The 20,560-nt window shown below is 37.7% G+C and overlaps 1 protein-coding gene across 1 annotated transcript in view; it reads left to right on the forward strand.

The window, feature by feature from the left end:
- Positions 1-20,560, forward strand: part of LOC149221657 (V-type proton ATPase subunit a3-like) — a 197,485-nt gene that overhangs the window by 152,248 nt on the left and 24,677 nt on the right. Inside the window, exons 8-12 of the mRNA XM_089385171.1 lie at positions 2,757-2,864; positions 3,113-3,220; positions 7,110-7,258; positions 7,595-7,748; positions 8,427-8,587. Coding sequence (XP_089241297.1) covers positions 2,757-2,864; positions 3,113-3,220; positions 7,110-7,258; positions 7,595-7,748; positions 8,427-8,587 — 680 coding nt within the window. The remainder of the gene's footprint in view (positions 1-2,756; positions 2,865-3,112; positions 3,221-7,109; positions 7,259-7,594; positions 7,749-8,426; positions 8,588-20,560) is intronic.

Genomic DNA, 20,560 nt, shown 5'->3' on the forward strand with positions numbered 1-20,560 from the left:
TAGTGAGATTGATAATCATATATCGCATGACAAATACAACAAGCAACTTCCACTGAAGGTAATATGGGTTCCCTTGCTAACATTAGAAAAAGAGTAGCATTGTCGCACTCATTTTGTATATCCATTGCATGTAGGCTAGCAGAGCTAGGTGTAGGGCGACTTGTAGCTAGTAAACTAAAAGAGAGTGACCGTATCAACATTATTTACCTCTGTGAGCTTCTGCGATGATGTTATTCAGACGGCATTGAAGTTGGTGCATCAGAGGGTTATTCCATTGTTCCAACATGAGGTGAGAGAGGGCATTTGCCCCAATGTTTCTAATTCTTGCTCCCCTTCGACTTGGGCTCTCTAGCGCTCGACCTCTTGTTTATTGCTTTCACGGAGGCATTTGATTGTTGGTGTATCTAGGCTTCCACGAAAATCCATATGCAGACGATCGCTCAATGTTTTTGGTCTTCCAATGGTGTGTGATCTCTAATTCAAGTCATAAAACTAGACACTACTTGTTGATCCCACTATTGTTGTACATGATTCCACTATACTTGTTGGGTAAAAGAACACAAGAAGCTGAAGGATGAAGCCCTAGAAATCGCTGATGCAAAGGATTTCCTCAAATTGAAACAAAAAACAACAAATATCTACATGCTTCACCTCTACATGCTCTTCCACACCAGTTGAAACCATGATATTTCTGAACTTTACTTAGATTTACAGTGACTGAAAGGTAAAACCACAAGCAGAGGCCAGAGAGCTGAGTTGAGAAAGAAACTTGTACATGGGAGAGTGATGAGGATTCTCATACAACTTAGCACACAACTGTGGTTCACAAACAATAAATCATGGCAGGAATATGCCTGCTCTGATAAATTTCACAATGTTGTTGCATGTCACATGTACTGAGTCTGAGAAGCAGATAGGTCACAAGCATTTTGATGGTGTGCCGAGTGCTGACAGGTGCAGACAACGCCCAAAATGGTAGAGTGGGCACAAAAATGGTGGGGTAAGCAGGTCTAAGGACTGCCACAGCAAAACTCAGAACAAAAGAGCGATCAGGGTCTGCAAGACTATAGACCTGGGGTAAGTAATTGACCTCTACATTGACAGATGCATAAAAAGCTAGGGACTATTTGCAAATTACTAGCTTTGATTTTTCAATCTAGCACACTTTCATAGAATGACAGAGCGCCCAGTTCGAGGAAGACCACACAACTAGTGGTTGGGGAAGCCCACCCACAGTGGCGCTGATACCATGTCAAACTCACTCATGAAAATAGGCAGTAGTTAGATGAAATGTGAGATGCATTCCATTAATCGAATATACATATTAATACATTTCACTGACCCTTGGTTTTCATCTTCCAATAGGTCTCTTGGACTTCTATGACTGCTAGAATTCCTCCACACCAACCCTAACAGATTCGGTGTCCAATGTTCTATAATTATTTATCCCCTTCAAATAATAGGACAATTACATCAAGTTGTAGTGTCCATAAACAAATCTTAGGATACCTCTCCATAAGCAACCTGCCAACAACATTGGTTTGCAGTGTTGTCCATTATGTGTTGGACAACATTCTGTGGACCTACCTCATGAATGGCACGTCCAAAAAATGACATAATACTCATGCATCTTTGATATGTGGCATGTGCAGATGCATCAAAAGATTTCATAAACATTGTCCCCTTGGGACAATTAGCCAAGAAGTTAATAAGGGTTCTACCCTTTTGATCAGTCCAACCATTCGATATCACAATGCATCCGGTGTGTTTTGATGATGCCCTAAACTCCTCCAATCTAGCAGTGCAAAGACAATCGGCCTGTTAATTTTGAAGGGGCTTTGTACCCAGGGCCAACAAGAGCAGTACCATCAAACATAGCCTGACAGAATGGTTTATTCATGGCAAGGCTACAAGGAATGTCAGCTTCTTCCTTCTCCTTTGTTTTAAACCTTTATGCATTCTCTTGATAGTGTTGCCGACCGTGTGACTTTCATGAAAAAATTGCATGGTCGGCAACACTGATTTTAAGAGGCATATGATAAGTTTCTTAAGAAGTGTTTTAAGAAACATGACAAAGGGCCTGTACCGCGAAATATTGACTTCTTCTGGTTTAGGTGCTAACTGCAAGGGACAATTGTTTTAATGAAATCATCACTCAGCCTCATCCCATTGAAGCTAATGCATTATGAGGGCAGTCCACAACAAGAAAGGAACCTTGGTGGATAGCTTAACACTGTTAACCTCACCAGTGAATCGATCCCCTGTTTGGTAGCATGTAATAATTTTAAAATTGCATCACATTGTGCTCTTTTGTCATGTCTCTCTGTGAATATATATATAAATCTTATCTATATCTGGATGCACATACTTATCAACATGACTTAATCTAAATACTTTCTTTAGCAACCATATATAGTAGTTGTAGTGAAAAACCGGTTGATTTTCAATTTGTGAAAATCAATACCAGTGCATTACATTTATGTTCTTTTTGTAATGTGAACTTTGTTTATTGTTAGTTCTGTTTGTATTCAAATTATGTCCTGTTTTGATTGTTTATCATCAAGAGTATCTCTCAGTATGATCTTTATATTAATATTTTTATCTTTTAGCTGTACGTATATGTAGACAATAAGCTGGTATCTTCTATGGTTCTTATTTTTTTTTAAACTTTTTGGTTCTATTGTCATCACAACTGAAGGATTTGAATGGAGATCATGAAGTTTTGGCTGTTCTGATTCAACTGCTGCTTTGTGTAGGTTTCTGGAAGGCTCGCAGAGCTGCAAAGCACAATAGATGCTGGCATTCGCCATCGGGATAATGTGTTGACAACAATTGGATATCAGTTTGAACAGTGGAATCTTTTGGTAATGATGCCCATTTCTGTAGAATTTGAGATTCACGTTCACATGGTCTAATCTCCATTTCTTTTAGTTCAGTGGCTGTTCCTGTTTATGTTCTGGTCTTATAAGATTAGCTGGAGAAAATTAGGTTAGGTAGGAACTATCTTATCTATGACTAAAATAACAAGGATCAAGGAGAATCAACTTGCATATTTGGATTAAAGTAATAGCAACAACAGATACATTAATTATCTTGTATTTCACCTTCCCAGGTAAGAACAGAGAAAGCTGTTTACAACACTTTGAACATGCTAAGCATTGATGTTACAAGGAAGTGTCTAGTTGCTGAGGGGTGGTGCCCTGTATTTGCAAAAAGTCAGGTATGTAGAAATTTAATGATCTGCACCCTTGACCCAGTTTACAATTTTGCATGTTTTTATTTAGGCCCAACCCACATGTTTTCTCATGCTGATATAAATTTCAGAATGCATTTATTGAAAACATAAAGAGTGCTTCTATTCTTTTTCGCGTTCCTAACAGCTGATAATTAACACAAAATTAAATGCAAGCATTCACACATATGAGACTTGTTTTTGGTCAAGATGACCCCGGAAAAGCCCCACAGCTTCTTGGGGAAAACCGGTCTTCAAAGGAGGATTTTATTGCTTGAGAAAAGTATTAATAAGTACATAAAAAAACAGTACTTATCTCCCTTTTTGCTGTAGCATTAAATGTACAAATTCTGGAAATTTGTGCCCACTGAACAAATCAGATTTTCACAGATTTTTGTGCCCAGAATTTCTGCATTTTCCTCTGCTCAGCTCCTTGATTTCAGTGCCCAGAATCTGCCTCGATTTCTGTGCTGAAATGCTGACTGTGCTGCCTCGAAATTCATGCCAGAATGAAGCAAAACAACTCGAAAATTGTGCCTCACCTGCTGTCTCGAAATTTGTGCTTCAAATTTCGGGCCTGAACAGCGCTGTTTCCTCCCTCAAATTTTCTGCCTCCTGCCTCAAAATTCATGCTGAGTATTTGCTGCTGTTCCCTTGAAGTTTGTGCTGCTGCTCCTCGATTTTCATGCTGCCTCTTCCTAGAAAATCGAGCTGCTGCTTGTACAGTCTACTTGGGATTCAAGCTCCTCTCTCTTGGCTGCAAATTCTCCTCCTCCTTGAAGTTTTCTCCTTAGCTCTCTTCTCTTCATGCTCTCTCAAGTGTGAAGTGAAGAATGTGTTTCCCTTTTCCTCTTTTGTCTCCTTGCAAAAGATTGAATCCCTAAACCTAGGATCCAATGGTTGAGATTTTATTCTCAAATCTCAAGATGTGTGGTTGAGACCAATTCTCTCAAATGATTTCAAGATGTGCGGTTGAGATCATTCTCCCAAATGACCCCCCTCATACATTGGCCCCATCACGTAAAAGTCTCCTAGTACCTTTTCTAATTTTTCTCATAAAGTGATTTTTCACCTCACTTAAATATTAGAAAAGTACACTTATTACTTTTCACATAAAATCACTTTATAAAGTATAAGTGGCTTTAATATTAGAAAAAGTACATGGTACAATACTTCTAAGTACTTTTTCCACCCATGACATTAATAGAACTCGTAAATGTTACCAAGACAAAAGTAATTAATGTCGTCACTAGATAAAAAGGGATAAACGGTTAGTAACACCTCTCCTTGGTACTATTTTCAACACCCCCTCTTACCGAGGATATTGTTGCTCACCACTTCCATTCTGTCTCTGAAAAATCCATGCTTGTCCCTTGGCAATGATTTGGTGAAAATTTCTGCTACCTGTTCATCAGCAGATATATACTCGAGCTTCACAACCCTTCGCTGAACCCATTCTCTGATGAAGTGGTATCTGATCTCTATATGCTTTGACCTATCATGAAATAATGGATTCTCAGAGAGTTTGATACAACTTTGATTATCACAGTAAATTGATAATCTTGCGAAGCCACAATGCCTCATACCCTGCCTGACTAGCTGCCATATACTCTGCCTCTGCGTTGCTCAATGCCACTGATCTCTGTTTCCTGTTGGACCATGACACAACTGCCGAGCCCAACGAGAAACAACATCTAGAAGTACTCTTCTGGTCACTGACACTGCCAGCCCAACGAGAAACAACATCCGGAAGTACCCTTCTGGTCACTGACACTGCCGGCCCAATTTGAGTCTGTGCAACCGATCAATCTGATTCCATCACACCTGACATAATCCAGACCATAATCCGTTGTGCACTGTAAGTACATCAACACATTTTTTGCAGCCACCTAGTGTACTCTCGCGGGCTCCATCATAAACTGACTCGATGTGTTGACTGCAAAACAAATATCCGGTCTAGTGTTGACTAGATACATCAATGAACTGATCAATTGTTGATACAACGTGGGGTTCACCAACTCAGAATCTGAAGCATGCAACTTCTTCCAGTTGGTGATCATAAGAGTAGTTATAGGTCTGCAACCCTCCACAAGGAATCTCCTTAAGGTATCGCATGCATACCTGCCCTGGCCTACGAGGATATGCCCATCCTCCTGCCAAACCTCGAACCCAAAAAGTAATTCATCAACCCCATATCAGTCATATCAAACTTTGAAGCAAGATCTCTCTTACAACACTAGATGAGTCTATCCTCCCTCTCTGAACTGCTGAAATCTTTGGGTTTCTGACAAAGTTTCAAAGGTTTTGGTTCACTGTTTACAGAAATTAATGCTTGCTGCCCTCTTTATCAGCTGAGTGAAATTTGAGATCCGAGCCTCAACTTTGCTCTGATACCATGTAGTATTTTAACGATCTACACCTTTGACCAATTTGACAATTTTGCATGTGTTTATTTAGGCCCAACCCACATGTTTCGTTATGATGATATAAATTTCAGAATGCGTTTATTGCAAACATAAAGAGTGTTTCTACTCTTTTTCTTTTTTTAACCACTGATAATTAACACAAAAATAAATGCAAGCATTCACACATATGTGACACTTATTTTTGGTCACGCTGACCCTGGAAAAACCCCACAGCCTATTGGGGAAAATTGGTCTTCAAAGGAGGATTTTATTGCATAAAAACATAAAAGCACAGTGCTCATCTCCCTTTCTGCTGTAGCATTAAATGTACAAATTCTGGAAATTTATGCCCACTGAACAAATTAGATTACAGGTTTTTGTGCCCAAAATTTCTGCATTTTCCTCTGTTCAGATCTTCGATTTCAGTGCCTAGAAATTGCCTCGATTTCTGTGCTGAAAATCTGATTGTGCTGCCTTGAAATTTGTGCCAGAATGCAGCAGAACAGCTCCTCAAAAATCGTGCCTCTTGTAGCTGCTGTCCCGAAATTTATGCCTCGAATTTTGGGCCTGAACAACGCTGTTTCCTCCCTCGAATTTCGTGCCTCCTGCCTCGAAATTCATGCTGAGTATTTGCTGCTGTTCCCTCGATTTTTGTGCTTCTGTTCCCTTGAAATTTGTGCTGCTGCTTCTCGATTTTCATGCTGCTGCTTGTACAATCTCCTTGGGATTTGAGCTCCTTTCTCTTGGCTGCAAATTCTCCTTGAAGTTTTCTCTTTAGCTCTCTTCTCCTCATGCTCTCTTAAGTGTGAATTGAAGAATGAGTTTCTCTTTTCCTCTTTTTTCTCCTTGGAAAAGATTGAATTCCTAAACCTAAGATCCAATGGTTGAGATTTCATCTTCAAATCTTAAGATTTTTGGTTGAGATCAGTTCTCTCTAATGACTCCCCTCATACATTGGGCCCATCACTTAAAAGTCACCTAGTACCTTTTTCAAGTTTTGTATTTTTTCTAATTTTTCTCATAAATTTATTTTTAACCTGACTTTAATATTAGAAAAGTATGTTTAGTGCTTTTCACATAAAGTCTCTTTATAAAGTACAAGTGACTTTAATATTAGAAAAAGTACATGGTACAAGTTTACAACACACCTTTTCCACCCATGACATTAATATAATTCATAAATGTTACCACGACAAAAGTAATTAATGTGCTCACTAGGCTAAAAGGGATAAAAGCTTATTTACACTTCTCCTTGGTACTATTTTCAACAAGGTTAGCGCTCTTCTCTGTTTTTTGTGTTTAGTGAACGAAATAAATTGGGTGCTGACTTTTGTGTTGTTGTAGATGCCAATCTCATGTCTTCTCTTTTGCATGTATGGAATGTTTCTAATGTCGTCTAGGTGTAAAGTTTGTTACTGCCATATAGTATTACTTTTATTGATATATTTCAAGGATCACTGTTTGTGATACAGGTTCAAGATGCATTGCATCGTGCAACTGTGGATAGTAACTCACAGGTTGGAACTATATTCCAAGTGCTTTATACAAAGGAGGCACCACCCACATATTTCAGAACAAATAAATTTACCACTGCTTTCCAAGAAATAGTTGATGCATATGGGTGAGTGGAATATTATCTAAAGTAACCAAACAATCAATATTTCGTCGTTAAAATATTAGAGGTTCTAAAGGAGTCAAAGGTGGTATTCCTACTTGAGAAGAAAGATTAGATGCTTTTTATTTTCCTGCACATTTTAATTGAAATTGTATGCCAGATCCACTCATAATGTTTCTTCCCTTTGATTTTGTAATTTATCTTAATGTTTGCCCTGTGGACTCTTTTCTTTTTTAGGTTTCATTTCAAACATGTTTTTCACTTTATGGCATTCAATTGCAGCTGTGTTGTCCATGATTCATCTAATGCCGTCTTTGATTGTATATTCTATTGTTGTTGCAGTGTGGCTAAGTACCAAGAGGCAAATCCTGGTGTATTCACCATCGTTACATTTCCATTTTTGTTTGCTGTAATGTTTGGTGACTGGGGCCATGGTATATGCTTATTACTTGCATCCTTGTGGCTCATATGCAGAGAAAGAAAACTTGGTAGTCAGGTAACTTTTTAGCTATGTCAAGCCTCATAAATTATGATGTTTGTGAATGGAACATGAATTTGCTTTAATAGTTCCAAATAGTAAATCCATCTTGTTCTGATCTTGTCTTTTTGTTTGGGGAATATCTTGTTCATAACTGCTAATGATGGTCAATACACATGAGTTTATTTACCTTGATTTCAATATTTGTTAATATAATTTCTCTTCCCTGAATTTATCATGAGTGGATTACAGTTTTTGGTGAAGTGCACAAGATTGATAACCAAATTGGTGTCTAGGGATTTCTTTGTGCAACAATTTAGGGATAAACTTGATGACTTGCTTGAGTGCTATTTACTTCACTTGTATATGTGAAAAATGCAAAGAGCTTGTGGTACATCCATATCCATTATCAGAGGCTTAGATACTTTTTCCCAAAGGCTAAAAAGCATTAATGAGAAAAGAGCCCACCAAGGTCATCATGTAAAGTTAAATTTGCCAATGGAATAAAGATTTGGAGTAATCTTTCCTTGCAATACTGTACAGTTCCACTTAAATTGGCTTCTCTGTCTTCTCAGTTGGACGACATTAAGCCTAGCAGACTTAAGCTCAATATCTAGCACCTTTTATGGTTTTTATTGTTGCTTTAGATGCTGGTATTTTAATTTGATTGATTTGATTTTATGTTGCCCATGTCAGAAACTTGGAGACATAATGGAGATGGCTTTTGGAGGTCGCTATGTGATTTTTATGATGGCAATCTTCTCAATTTACTGTGGACTCATCTACAATGAATTCTTTTCAGTTCCCTTTCACATTTTTGGCCCATCTGCCTATGCATGTCGTGATTCTTCCTGCAGGTAATCAGGTTGTATAATTATGTGGTCTGCTGTTTATATCTGAGGTTCTTTTCTATTTTGATATAAAAATTTTCATGCATTCCATACCTTAATGCAAATCGTGTCCATTGCTACAAATTATCAAATGACTAAAGTCATAGGAATATATGCACACTCTTAAGTCAGGAGTTTTGTAAACAAACGCTCAACACTGAGATCCATGATTTATTTCTCCTTGTTGCATGAGAGTTACCCAGCATTTGTTTGTGAACCTAATAGCATTTATTGATTTGAGAACTGTCAGAGATATATTTAATGAAGAAGGCTAAACATTCTACGGTTTTGACATTTTCTGGTTTGCCATCACCTGAATCCGGCCATAAAATCTTTGCTGAAATTGCAATTTTGATTGTTGAAATCATTGCGTTTAATGCAGAAATGAATTCGGCACCCTTGATTAACCCATATGCAAGTTTGCAACCTGGTTTTGCTATGTTAATGACTGATCTCTGCAATTCCGTCAATCCAAAATGATTCTTGCTGGATTTCAGGTCAAAATGCGGGTTTTCCATTGTTCTATTTTAAGTGATGGAAAAAAGGCCAATTTGTAAAATGTTTAGACTATGGCTATTTTTAATGGAAAGTTTATCTATCGCATTTATAATAAAAAAACATATTTTTTATGTATCTTTCATTTTAACGTTAGAAATGGTTAAGGCAATTATGATCAATTTAATAGTTAGTTTATCTGTTGTGTTTAGAATCAAATATGCAGCTTTTTGCTTATCTGTCATAACCTTTTTCCATCAGAAATATGTAATGCCCCCGAGGGATTAATTGGCCCAAGGGACGAAGTAGCCTATCGATCCCCGTAGGCTATAGTCCTCGATAAAGGGGAAAACCCCAAAATACCCAATGTTGGGGTAAAGTTTGGGGCAGCTGGGCAAAATGCCCAAAGTTGGGGTTTGATGTGAACATCACTCAGTTAATTAAAGAGAAAACCCTTTCATGAGAATCATAAATAGAAGAGGCCGAAAAGCACTTGAGGAATCATTGAATGGGATCTTTCTCTATTTGTCTTTGAGCTTGGGGCTCTTAAGGGTTTTAAGCAATGTTGCGAAAATCGCGATTTTATCATTTTCCTGATAATATCGCGCGATTATATTGCGATTTTATCATTTTCCCGATAATATTGCGTGATTATTTCAGTGATTTTTTCATTTTGAAAAAATTAGGATTAAATCCCGATTTTTAAAAAAAATCCCGATTTCTTTTCGAAAAAATCGCGATTTTTTGGGAAAAAATCTTGAATTATATATATATATTGCTGTTTTTTTGATGATGATGATGAGGAGAGGAGCAATGTTACTTGGGAGCGGGAGCGGCATTTTCAAAAGCTCCCGGTTTGGGAGTGAATCCTGGAGCGATTTTTATATAATATATATATTTTTTATATTTTGATACATATATGTCAACAAAAACATGTAGAATGATGGATTAGATACAAAAAACATAAAAAAACATAGATTGATCATGGAACCATATAACATCAATCAGCTAGAAGTTATAATCTTCCTCAACCATGTCCACAAGTTAGTAACATACACATTACAACATATTGAGTCTTGTGAATCATGATTCATCAATCTTAAAGTTTCAACTTCAAGATTTCAAAATTGAAAATTAAATATATAACATTTATCATCATTGACCACCAAAGTTGTACTTGTAAGCTAAGTTTAACCATTACAAGAAATAATATCTAACATGAAATGAAATGTTGTAGAATGAATTATGAAATGAAATGAAACAACTTTCACGAAGCATCATATTCATAATTCAGAATCATTACCAATGAGTTATAATTGCCAACTTCAAACTTCAAACTTAAATTGTCACAGCCATATTGTTTACAAAAAATATCATTATGATATGAAAGAGTCAAGACTCAACAATTATGAAAACTAATAGAAACTAGAAAAGACAAGTAAACTATAAATCTATTATCTACTACATGTGGCCCTTGCCACGAGAAGTGTCTAATGTATGAGCAGGTCGTGGTTGTCTTCTAGGAGTCTCCCGCACAGACCAACGACCAGAACTAGAAAGCACATGCCCTCCATGTGAGGGTGTAGATGGAGGCGGCAACAGCAAAGGAACAAGACTCGGAACTCGAGCACTGGTACTAGATGGTGGAGGTGGCATGGTTGTTGCTTCATCTTCCTCTCTTATAAGTTCCTCTTCCAGTTCTTCAAGATGTATAGTGCCATCCTCCAAATTATCATCCTCTAGGTGGTTGTCCCAAATTTTATATGTTGGATCCCCATAAGCCCGATCACAGTAATGACTCAACAACCTCAAGTTGTAGTGCACATAAACTAAGATTTTTGCCCGGTTTTCATCGAGTCTGTTTCTTTTCACATTCTGTATGAAGCTGCAGGTGCTCCAACACCTTTCTGCAGAAGAAGTATTTACAACCTGTGAGAGAACTTTTTTTGCCAATTTTGGCAAAAATCCATGGCCGCCATATGATTCCCACCATGTGAGAGCATCAAATATGTCTCTATCTTCCATTGCATGAAAGGTACCAAACAAAGCAGTGCAACTGAAGTATCTGCCTATTTCAAGACGCACACTAGCACATTCCTCCCTGTCAGGTATCAACTTTTCTAATGCTTTCAAATAGCCTTTAGATACCTCTTCATCTATATGGGGTTTGGTCCTAACCCCACCCCCTAGTGCAGGTTGGCCCAACCAAGATGTAGAGTAGTATTTTGGCGTAAGGATATACACCAAGCAATGTAGTGGAACATTAAGTTTATCCCACTGTACACACACACAATCGTGAATCAGTTTGTACAAGTTGGGATCATTGTTATGAACAATATCTTTTATTTGCCCCTACATGGTATCCATTTGCTCATACACCTTGCCAATCACTGGTTTATCTATATCTGCAAACCGAATCATGTGATAAATAGGCTTGGTGAAATCCAATACTTGCCTCACACGTGCCCAAAACATACCATCAAGAGTGGCCTCCTACACCTGTTCGAAACCTTGTCTGTCAGCTGCATTTGTAGCCCTTTCCTTTAATACCTGCCAGTGTGGACTTGATACCATGCTAGCCAATGACTCTCTTACCTTCAAAAGGCACCTGAAAGTGAGGTAATAGCTACCAATCTAGTCCTCGCAATCTTCAACAACTCCAATCTTGAGTGACTGCGGAAAAGGCCATGGGTATGCTATGATTTGTAATAAATTTTATCATTTGTTTGCCTTCCTTGTACAAATCACCAATCCATTTGTAATGTTCGTTTTTGTTCTTAACAATATCATGCATCAAAAGGTTCATTGTGTGAACCAAACACCCAGACCAAAATATGTTGGGGTATTTATTCTCAATAATTGCTCTCGTTGCCTTACAATTAGGAGCATTATCAGTGATGACTTGGATGACATTGTATGGCCCAATATGGTCAATTGTTTCAAGTAATGGTTCTGCAATGTTGATGGTGGTCTTGAACTTGTCTGAGTAATCATATGTTGAAAGAAAGATGGCACCACTAACAGACACAACAAGAACACTTATCAATGGCTTGCCTTTTACATTTGTCCATCCATCAGATACAATGGACACCCCATGGTTAGTCCAAGAACTTGTCATTCTATTCAAAGAATGTGATATTTTTGCTTTTTCATGATCAAGTCCAACGGTTCTTGCCTTGTCATACCCAGGGCTCTTGTATCCTTTAGGGGCATCATTTATGGCAGAAACCATTTCGTGCCAATAAGGTGAGTGAAGAACATTGAATGGTATCCCACATGCATAGAGAAACCTGTAAACTTTTGAATGCACATCATTCCTACACCCTTCATCAAGGAAATCTGATATGGTTCTATGCTTCAAACCTGGTGACCCTGTGCCTCCATATCCACTACCTTGGGAGGACCCTGAAGGAGTTCTTTGTGCATGTGATTGTGAGCTTGGTTCAAAGAAAACCTTTGATTTTTTAGATTTGTATTGGGCTTCCTCCTCTTCCCTTATGTATTTGGCTCTATCTGCTGCTGACACACCTGTACAAGTTTTGATTCCTATTTGTTTATCTCCATCCCATGGCATTTTCCCGCAAAGGTGTTTTCTGGCATGGGTGTATGAACCTGTGTAATTATTGTTGTAATGGGGCCAATGAAATTTAATGGTTCCACCCCCTTTCCCTACTTCAGGCCCGTTAACATATTTCTACAATGGGGTTTTGTCTTGTTTAGTTTTTTGAGTTGACTCATGTTCACTCTCCTCCAGCTCCTCCTCACTGGGGTTTTCATCAAATCCACTATGCCCCCCTTCTTCATCCCGTTTTTCATTTTCAATTTCAACTCTCATTTTTCTACTCTCCAGCACCATAAAAACCAAGAAGAAGAAAATGCCAAGAAATATAACCATGATGTTTGAAATTTGAAGTTTTGGATCTGCAAAATTAAAAAAAAATGGAATGGAAATGGGAAATAGAGAAAAATTTATTTATTTATTTAGGAATAATTTAAATTTTAATAAACATTAAAACAAAATTGCTAGACACTCTATTCAATATTGTACAATGTAGAGCCTACCTCTTTGGCGTCCAATCTCCCCTTGCAAGCTCTTCAATCTCCCCTTTCCCCTTGCTTTCTCTTGCTCTCTCACTCTCTTGCTCCTCGAGTCCTCACTCTCTCCTTGCTCTCTCTCACTCTCTCCTTTCTCCTCTCTCTCAATCTCCCTCTCTCAATCTCAATCTCACTCACTCTCACAATGATAATGAAACCTTTCATCCCTCCCTCCTTCAATTTATATAAAAAAAAAACTATTTTTTTTTTTACTTGCCAGTTTTTTTTTCTTTGGTTTTTTGTTTTTTATTGTTTTTGTTTTTTTTTTATTAATTTCGTGCCAATCGCTCCCGTCCGTTGCTCTCGTCGCTCTGGGAGCGATTTTTATAACCCAGGAGCGATTGGGAGTGATCGCTCCCTGACCGCTCTCGGGTTATAAAAATCGCTCCTGGAGCGATGGGAGTGACACTCCCTTCTTCGCTCTGCAAAATGGTAGGGAGCACAATTTTTTTTAACGGGAGCGTGCTCCCGAGTCACTCCTGCTCCCAAGCCAATCCAATCTTTCTGAGGCAGTGTCCACCTGAGGAGAATTGTTTGACGCAGATCGCATATCTTCAGGGTCAAGTAATCTTCCTGTGGCAGATCACAATTCCTGTAGCCATCTCGTGACAGACCGAAGTCTAGAAGTACACCTGTGACAATCCGAGGCATCTAGTGTTGATAATCCGAGCCCTTTTAAGGCTGAGCGAAAATTTCTGGAATCATCTTGTGGGTCCTGTAGCAGATCGGGTATGTTTTGAGGATCAAAATAACCTTTTCTACCCTGTGAATGATGCAAAGGGTTTTCTGAAGCTGGAATATAGTGCAGGTCCTGTGACTAAGAAGAAAGAATTCCTGAGGAAGTGCGAAGGTCTAACCCGCAATAGGTCTGAGGTATTGTACGAGCCAAATCCGAGACTGAGTCCTTGCTTGAAGTAGGTGTCACCCCTTTTCTCCACTCACTGTCAGATGGTAATACTAAACTGTAGCAAATCGAAGGATCATTGACGGAGGTTCTGCTCTATGATTGTCTTAAGTTCAAGGTCTGCTGGGGCAGCTTATGAGCAATGAAAAGGGATTAGAAAGCATCTGAAGGAAGCCGTATATAGAGACAGGGAATTTACCAGTCCTAGTTGGGTATGTTCTGGTTAATGTTAGTAGAATAGTTTCCAAATATGTGGGTCAGAATAGCTAGGATTTGATTTATTTTAAAATATGTGGAGCTCAATTTTACTGGGATTGTTGAACCTGGGTTGTATTGGCATTATTGGACTGTTACAACAGTGTATTGAATGCTATTGTGGAGTAGTGATATTGTTGAACAGTGAGATTGTGTTTGGATCTTATTATACTGTACCACTGAATGGGATTTTTGTTTCACCATTTAATTGAGCAAGAAATTTTAAAACACTAGTTATTTGAGAACCCTAGTAAAAAATACCCTAGTATATTACAAAGTAGTCTAGCTGATTATGATCACCTTAATGCTAAGCCTGCCTCTAAACTTACAAAGAAACTGAGGTCCTATTTTCCAGGTGGGGATGGACAGGATGCAGGTTCCTATCACACAAGGTTACCAGAAGCAAGGCCATAAGAATGAGTTTGGATGGAAGTGTGCATGTGGGTGCAGCCGGCTTCATAATATCAGGATTCAAATATCTGTCGATGTGCATATTTTCAAAGGAGTCAAGAAGAAAAAGATAAAATCCAAATGATAATAGAAAGAGGCATCATAGTCAGTTAATGAACACATACTAAACACTATGAAAAATGATTGGTTGGTTCAACATTCTGTTCCTCATAGAGCTTTGGAGAAAGCTAGTTGTATTCTTCCTTTGTATGGAATAGAGTGTGTAGATTTCTATCCATGTATATTATAACCTATGTTGCACTGGCTGTGGGGACGGGCGTATGGGGGGATGAGTTTCCGGGACGGCTAGAGCACACCCCCAAATTTTCAAGGCACGACGGGTTGGGGCGGCAAGTGCTGCAACTTATTTTTATATTTATTAAAAAATAAAACAAAATTTAGTATTTCAGCATAAATATGAATGATAAATTAAAATATAAAAATTAGAACTATTATTAATTTTGAAATTCAAATTATAAAATAAAATACTGAAGTCTAATACTATCTAATCATCATTGCGCATCACAAAAACAAATCTCGTCATCATTGCTCATTATCAAGAACTTAAGAAGTACTGTTAATCTGCTACAGCCTACAATCTACTATTGTCTACATAATCATTCTATGATGCATGATGAATCATTTCAAAATTTAAATAGTAGCTAAACTTTAAAGACTAAAAGTAAAATTTAATAAAACTGTAAACATGAACAAGTCATTAAAATTTAATTATAAATCCCAAATTAAGAGTCTAGAAATTAAGAACCTTGTGGGACCTGTCATCAATGTAATGTATATCATAATCATTCAAAATCACTATTATTTACAGAGCACAAAGAGTATTACCATCCCATCTATTTACCTTATAACATTAAGTGTTAAAGATGAGTTAGCCATTGTAATGTTTATTTCAGGAGTAACAAATGTTATGTACAAAAGTAATAATGTCATAAAGTGAAATAAATTATATATAATAAATGATGTTTATGTTAATGTGTTCAAGGAATTAGTTGATTGGTTCGTAAAATGAACAATGGAACTTGCCATGTATATAGACAACACCACTAGTAATTTAGTAGCACATTTATATATCATCTTATCTCTCATCTAGTCACTCTTGCTCGTCTCTTGCATATATTTAACATGGTATTAAAGTCATGGTGATTGTGGCATTGGGAAATTTCAAAGATTCATGCCAAGAAAAGGTTTGTCATGGACATGGAGAAAGAGACAATTTCAAGTTCAAATTAATTCATGGAGTATAGTGACTTTAAACTGTAAACATGAATAAGTCATTAAAATTTAATTATAAATCCCAAATTAAGAGTCTCAAACTTTGCCCTATCGCTCGACACTTACCTCATCTGAAACCTTCGCTCAAGTTCTCTCAGCTTTGTTTACCTTTGCCGCTGTGAATGGAGTTCTTTGTTCATTGTTTACCTTCGCCTGTTGTCTCAGACTTCGCTCGACTCTTACCTGCAACCCTCGCAACCTGTGTTCAATAAGTTTAGGTTTCAAAATTTGTTTAATTTTTTGACTTTAAAATTTAGAACTTAAGTTTTCAAATTTGTTTATTTATTTTTTATTTTTTAAAATTTTAATGTGCATGATATTAGGGGGCGTCCTAAAGTCCCCGATTTTTCAAGGGACGCCTAGAAGTCCCCAGGTCCCCAATGGAGTCCCCGACCAATTGGGGAAGTTTTCGATGAGTTCCAAAGTGCCCGACATGTCGAGACTAAGGGAACACCATGGAGGTGGGGAAGGGTCCCCGTGCAACATAGATTATAACATCTTTTGCCTTTGCTCACCCCAATGTATTGCTCTTCACAGAATGGGGGATCAATGACGCATTGTACTCAATGCAATTCAAAAAATGTGACAATCAACAATGTCATCCTTTTTTTAGTAATTATGATTAGCCTTCTTTACTATGAAAAACTTTTAAAAAGTAAAGTGTTATTTACCATGAAAAAGTGGGGGCCACAGTTGAAAGGCCTGTTGAAAAGTGTAACTAGGCTCGGTCTTCATAATGACATGTAATTATGATTTTATGTAGTGAGATATAAAGAAAAATAGAATTATTATATTGACTTGCTTCATGGGTTTCATGAGAAAGACATTTTATTTTTGAGTTAAGACTCCCATTGAGAGTTTGGTCATCTAGTCATAAAATTATAGAGTCATTGTCATGTAATGAGGTCATGTTACACTTTTTAAAAAGTCAAATTTATCTATGTAAAGTATCCTCCAAGACCTTGTCACTTATCCTCTTCAAGTCGGCCTACAACGATGGAAGAACATGCTAGAAGAAGTTGGCCTAACCTCTAGGGATCAGGTCGGCCTAAAGGACATGTGTGCAGGGGTATATATAGCCACACTTGGCCTCACTTAGAGCAAGCAACTTGACTTGCATTCGATGAAGCAAAAGTGTGAAGAAGAGGTGAAGAAGTGCGAAGAAGAAGCTAACGAGAAGTGCGAAAAAGGTTTTCTTCTAGGGTAGCGAAGAAAGATTCTTTTGGGACAGCAAAGGAGCATTCTTCTGGGGTAGTGGAGGAGGTTTCTTTTGGGGTCAAAAAAGGAGAGCTTCTTCTGGGTAAGTGAAGGAGAAGTTTCTTCTGGGATAGCAAATAAGGGATTCTTCTGGATACTTGTTATGGATAACTGAGAAAGAGATCTAGAGACCGAGATTCTCTAGAAGAAGCCAATGAAATCATAGAGGCTAAGTTTCTCTAGCAGAAGTCGAGAAGAAGCAGTGTGAAGGATAGAGACCGAGTTTCTCTAGAAGGAGCCGAGAAGAGCAGTTCTAGATCAAGAAGAAAGTCGAGGAAGGGAGAGGCAAAGCATCAAGGTTAGTGATAAGGTTCTTGGGAGGATACTAGAGTCAAGGGTCTGTGTCATGGTCTTGGTACTCATCAATTGAAGGTCTAGAAGAAGAATTTTGATTGGGTTTTCCTTTCAAGAGGTGAGAGGTTTTGGCCGTGGCTGACAAGCCTACATATTGTGTCACTTGTCTTTTATTGTGCATATTGGTAATTGTCTTGATGAAAAGAACACAATAATAACATAACAAAGAAAATATCATAAGCTAAGAAGTAAAAGTATATCACAAGCAATTATCAAGTAGAGAAATATCTTAACTATCCATGCCCTAAATTTCTCAACAAGGCCAACATATACGGTGAAACTTAGTAGCACAAATGCCTCAGAAATACACAATGTCTTATAAATGATGCTATTAATTTGCATTTGACTCCCTTTAATCATATTTACTGCCTTTAATACAGAAAACAAGGGCCATTTGATTATGATGTAAGGGAGTTTAGTCAACAACATATGCAATAAATAGCCACGGGGCCTTCCTGTCATCATATTTACTATCATAAACAAGAAAATAAAGGCAGTCTAGTTATGATGTAAGGGAGTCCAATCATTAACGTACACAAGAAATAGCCACGAGTGTAGGGACTAACCGTAATTTTTTTTATTTTTTAAATGCTAAAATTTCAACCATAAGGAAAATAGCATTGGGAACCCAAAAATTATTAAGCATTATATAAAACTTTCCTGAATTTCAATTCATTGAACATATCATCTAATTTACATACATTTAACTAAAACCATAAAGATGTCATAAACGAATATAATACAACATAGGTATCGTTCACCAGAAGACGAAATTCAAACTTGACTTGCCGCTACTTGTCTTCCTTTGTTGTCGGTTGCCGCTGATGTGAATGTCGATGTGCTTGATCCGAATGCAATGACCCCCCGGTTGACCTCCCAGCCTACTCCTTGGGTACTCTCCTTCCTCGCGGACCCCCAAGTTGCAATGGGGTTGTACAATAGAGGAATGTATTAGCTGGTAGAGGAGAGCACTCCTTGGCTCAAGAGTCCCCTCTCTAAATTCCTCTACCTCACCAAACTCACTATAGCTCATAGTCACTAATCTAACATAGTCTCATCCATCCAACAATAGGGTAAATAAAAAGTCCCTTCTCACATGGCTTGCCCCTTTTTTTATAGGAGTTCTCATAGGTGACACTTGGAATTTCATGCATAATTAATTATTTTTGATAATTCAATAGTTTGATTATTCACCCACCCATGTGTCACTCTCTGATCAAGGATCTCCAAAATTATTTACTTAAATTTTAATTTAAAAATAAGATTTTTCCTCACCTCAACAAGATTCCTATTTCTTCTCTTGGTTGTCTCTTGATCCGCCTTTTTACCCTTAATTTGTGTTCATTACTAAAGTCAATTAATGAGTCAAGATTTGATCCCCTATCTACTCCCTAATTTAACTCAAGTTATCTCTTAGATGGATATTCTTATGTTGGTTGTTGCCACATGGAGGTTCTCTACATTTCTCTAAAATTTAATTTATTAATCTTAATTCATCATCATCTTCTCTTAATTAGGTTTAACTATTTTAGGATTAATCTTTATCCTTACATTTATGTCCCTCTTTCCCCTTTTTACTTAATTAAACTACATAATCTACCTAATATTTTCCAACATGGGAAGGGTAGAGTTTTTAAGATAAAATATTTTATTTCTTCCTATGATCTTCTTAACCCAAGTTTTATTCTTGATTTAATTACCTCGGTTTCTAACATCATTTACCCTTGATGTAAATTTACCTAGTTTTCATTTCTTGATTATATTTATTAATTAATTTATTTTTAATGATTCCAAGGGTGCCAAGTTTGGTCGTGCCCTTCAAGAACTTCCCTTGAAGTTCCAAGGGTGCCATGCCTAACAATTTATTTGTGATGCCAAGGGTGCCAAGTTTGGTCGTGCCCTTCAAGAACTTCCCTTGAAGTTCCAAGGGTGCCACACCTAACAATTTATTTGTGATGCCAAGGGTGCCAAGTTGGTCGTGCCCTTCAAGAAATTCCCTTGAAGTTCCAAGGGTGCCATGCCAGTTGCCCTTCAAGCATTCAGTGGCTACGAGGGGAAAGTATAGGTGCAACAACAAAGACCACTATCATCTCTTATGTTGCCTGCTATAGTGAGACTAATGGTGTCGGGGATCAAGGAATCTGCCTTAATGTGCGCCCCCCGGTAAAATCCTCATGAGCGACCCAACTTTGGGACCTGCCCTCATGACATCGTGATCTTCAAGGCGAAGGTGTTTCAACCTTTCCAGCCCAAGTCATGGTGGGAGTGCTAGTGGGTGAGATCAGGGACACTGTCCCACCCCTCCCATGTAGTTCCATCCAATTGTACAACCCCATCACCCATATGTGAGTCATTCGGCCAAGCAACTAATCTGTGCCTGCAACCACTAACATATCATCAAAAAACATACATAGCGGGTTTCAAAATTGACTTAGAATTTCAAAGATAAAAAAATATAAATTTTCATCAAACCAGGTGTCGTCAACTCGTCATATGCGAGTGCCTCTGGTGGTTTCCTGCCATACTCAATAATCATCAATAACAAGGTTTCCCAGTGTTAGTCATTGTCATAATACCATCATTAACATCACTTAGTCATTCGCATCATAGTTCATTTTGAACCAAAACTAATGTAAGTAGGTAACATAGGGGACACATCCATGATGGCTATCATCATCATAACATCAATGGAAACATACATATCCATCAAAGCTATCATCATCATGATATCAATAGAGAGCATACATATCCTTTACTGCTATCATCATCATAAATTCAATAGAGAACATGCATAACCATTAACGCTACAATCATAATAATACCAATAGAGAACATGC

The sequence above is a fragment of the Pinus tabuliformis genome, chromosome Q (assembly GCF_031772625.1).
Source record: "Pinus tabuliformis cultivar Carrire ecotype Pingquan chromosome Q, CPIR1, whole genome shotgun sequence".
NCBI classification, from domain to species: domain Eukaryota; kingdom Viridiplantae; phylum Streptophyta; class Pinopsida; order Pinales; family Pinaceae; genus Pinus; species Pinus tabuliformis.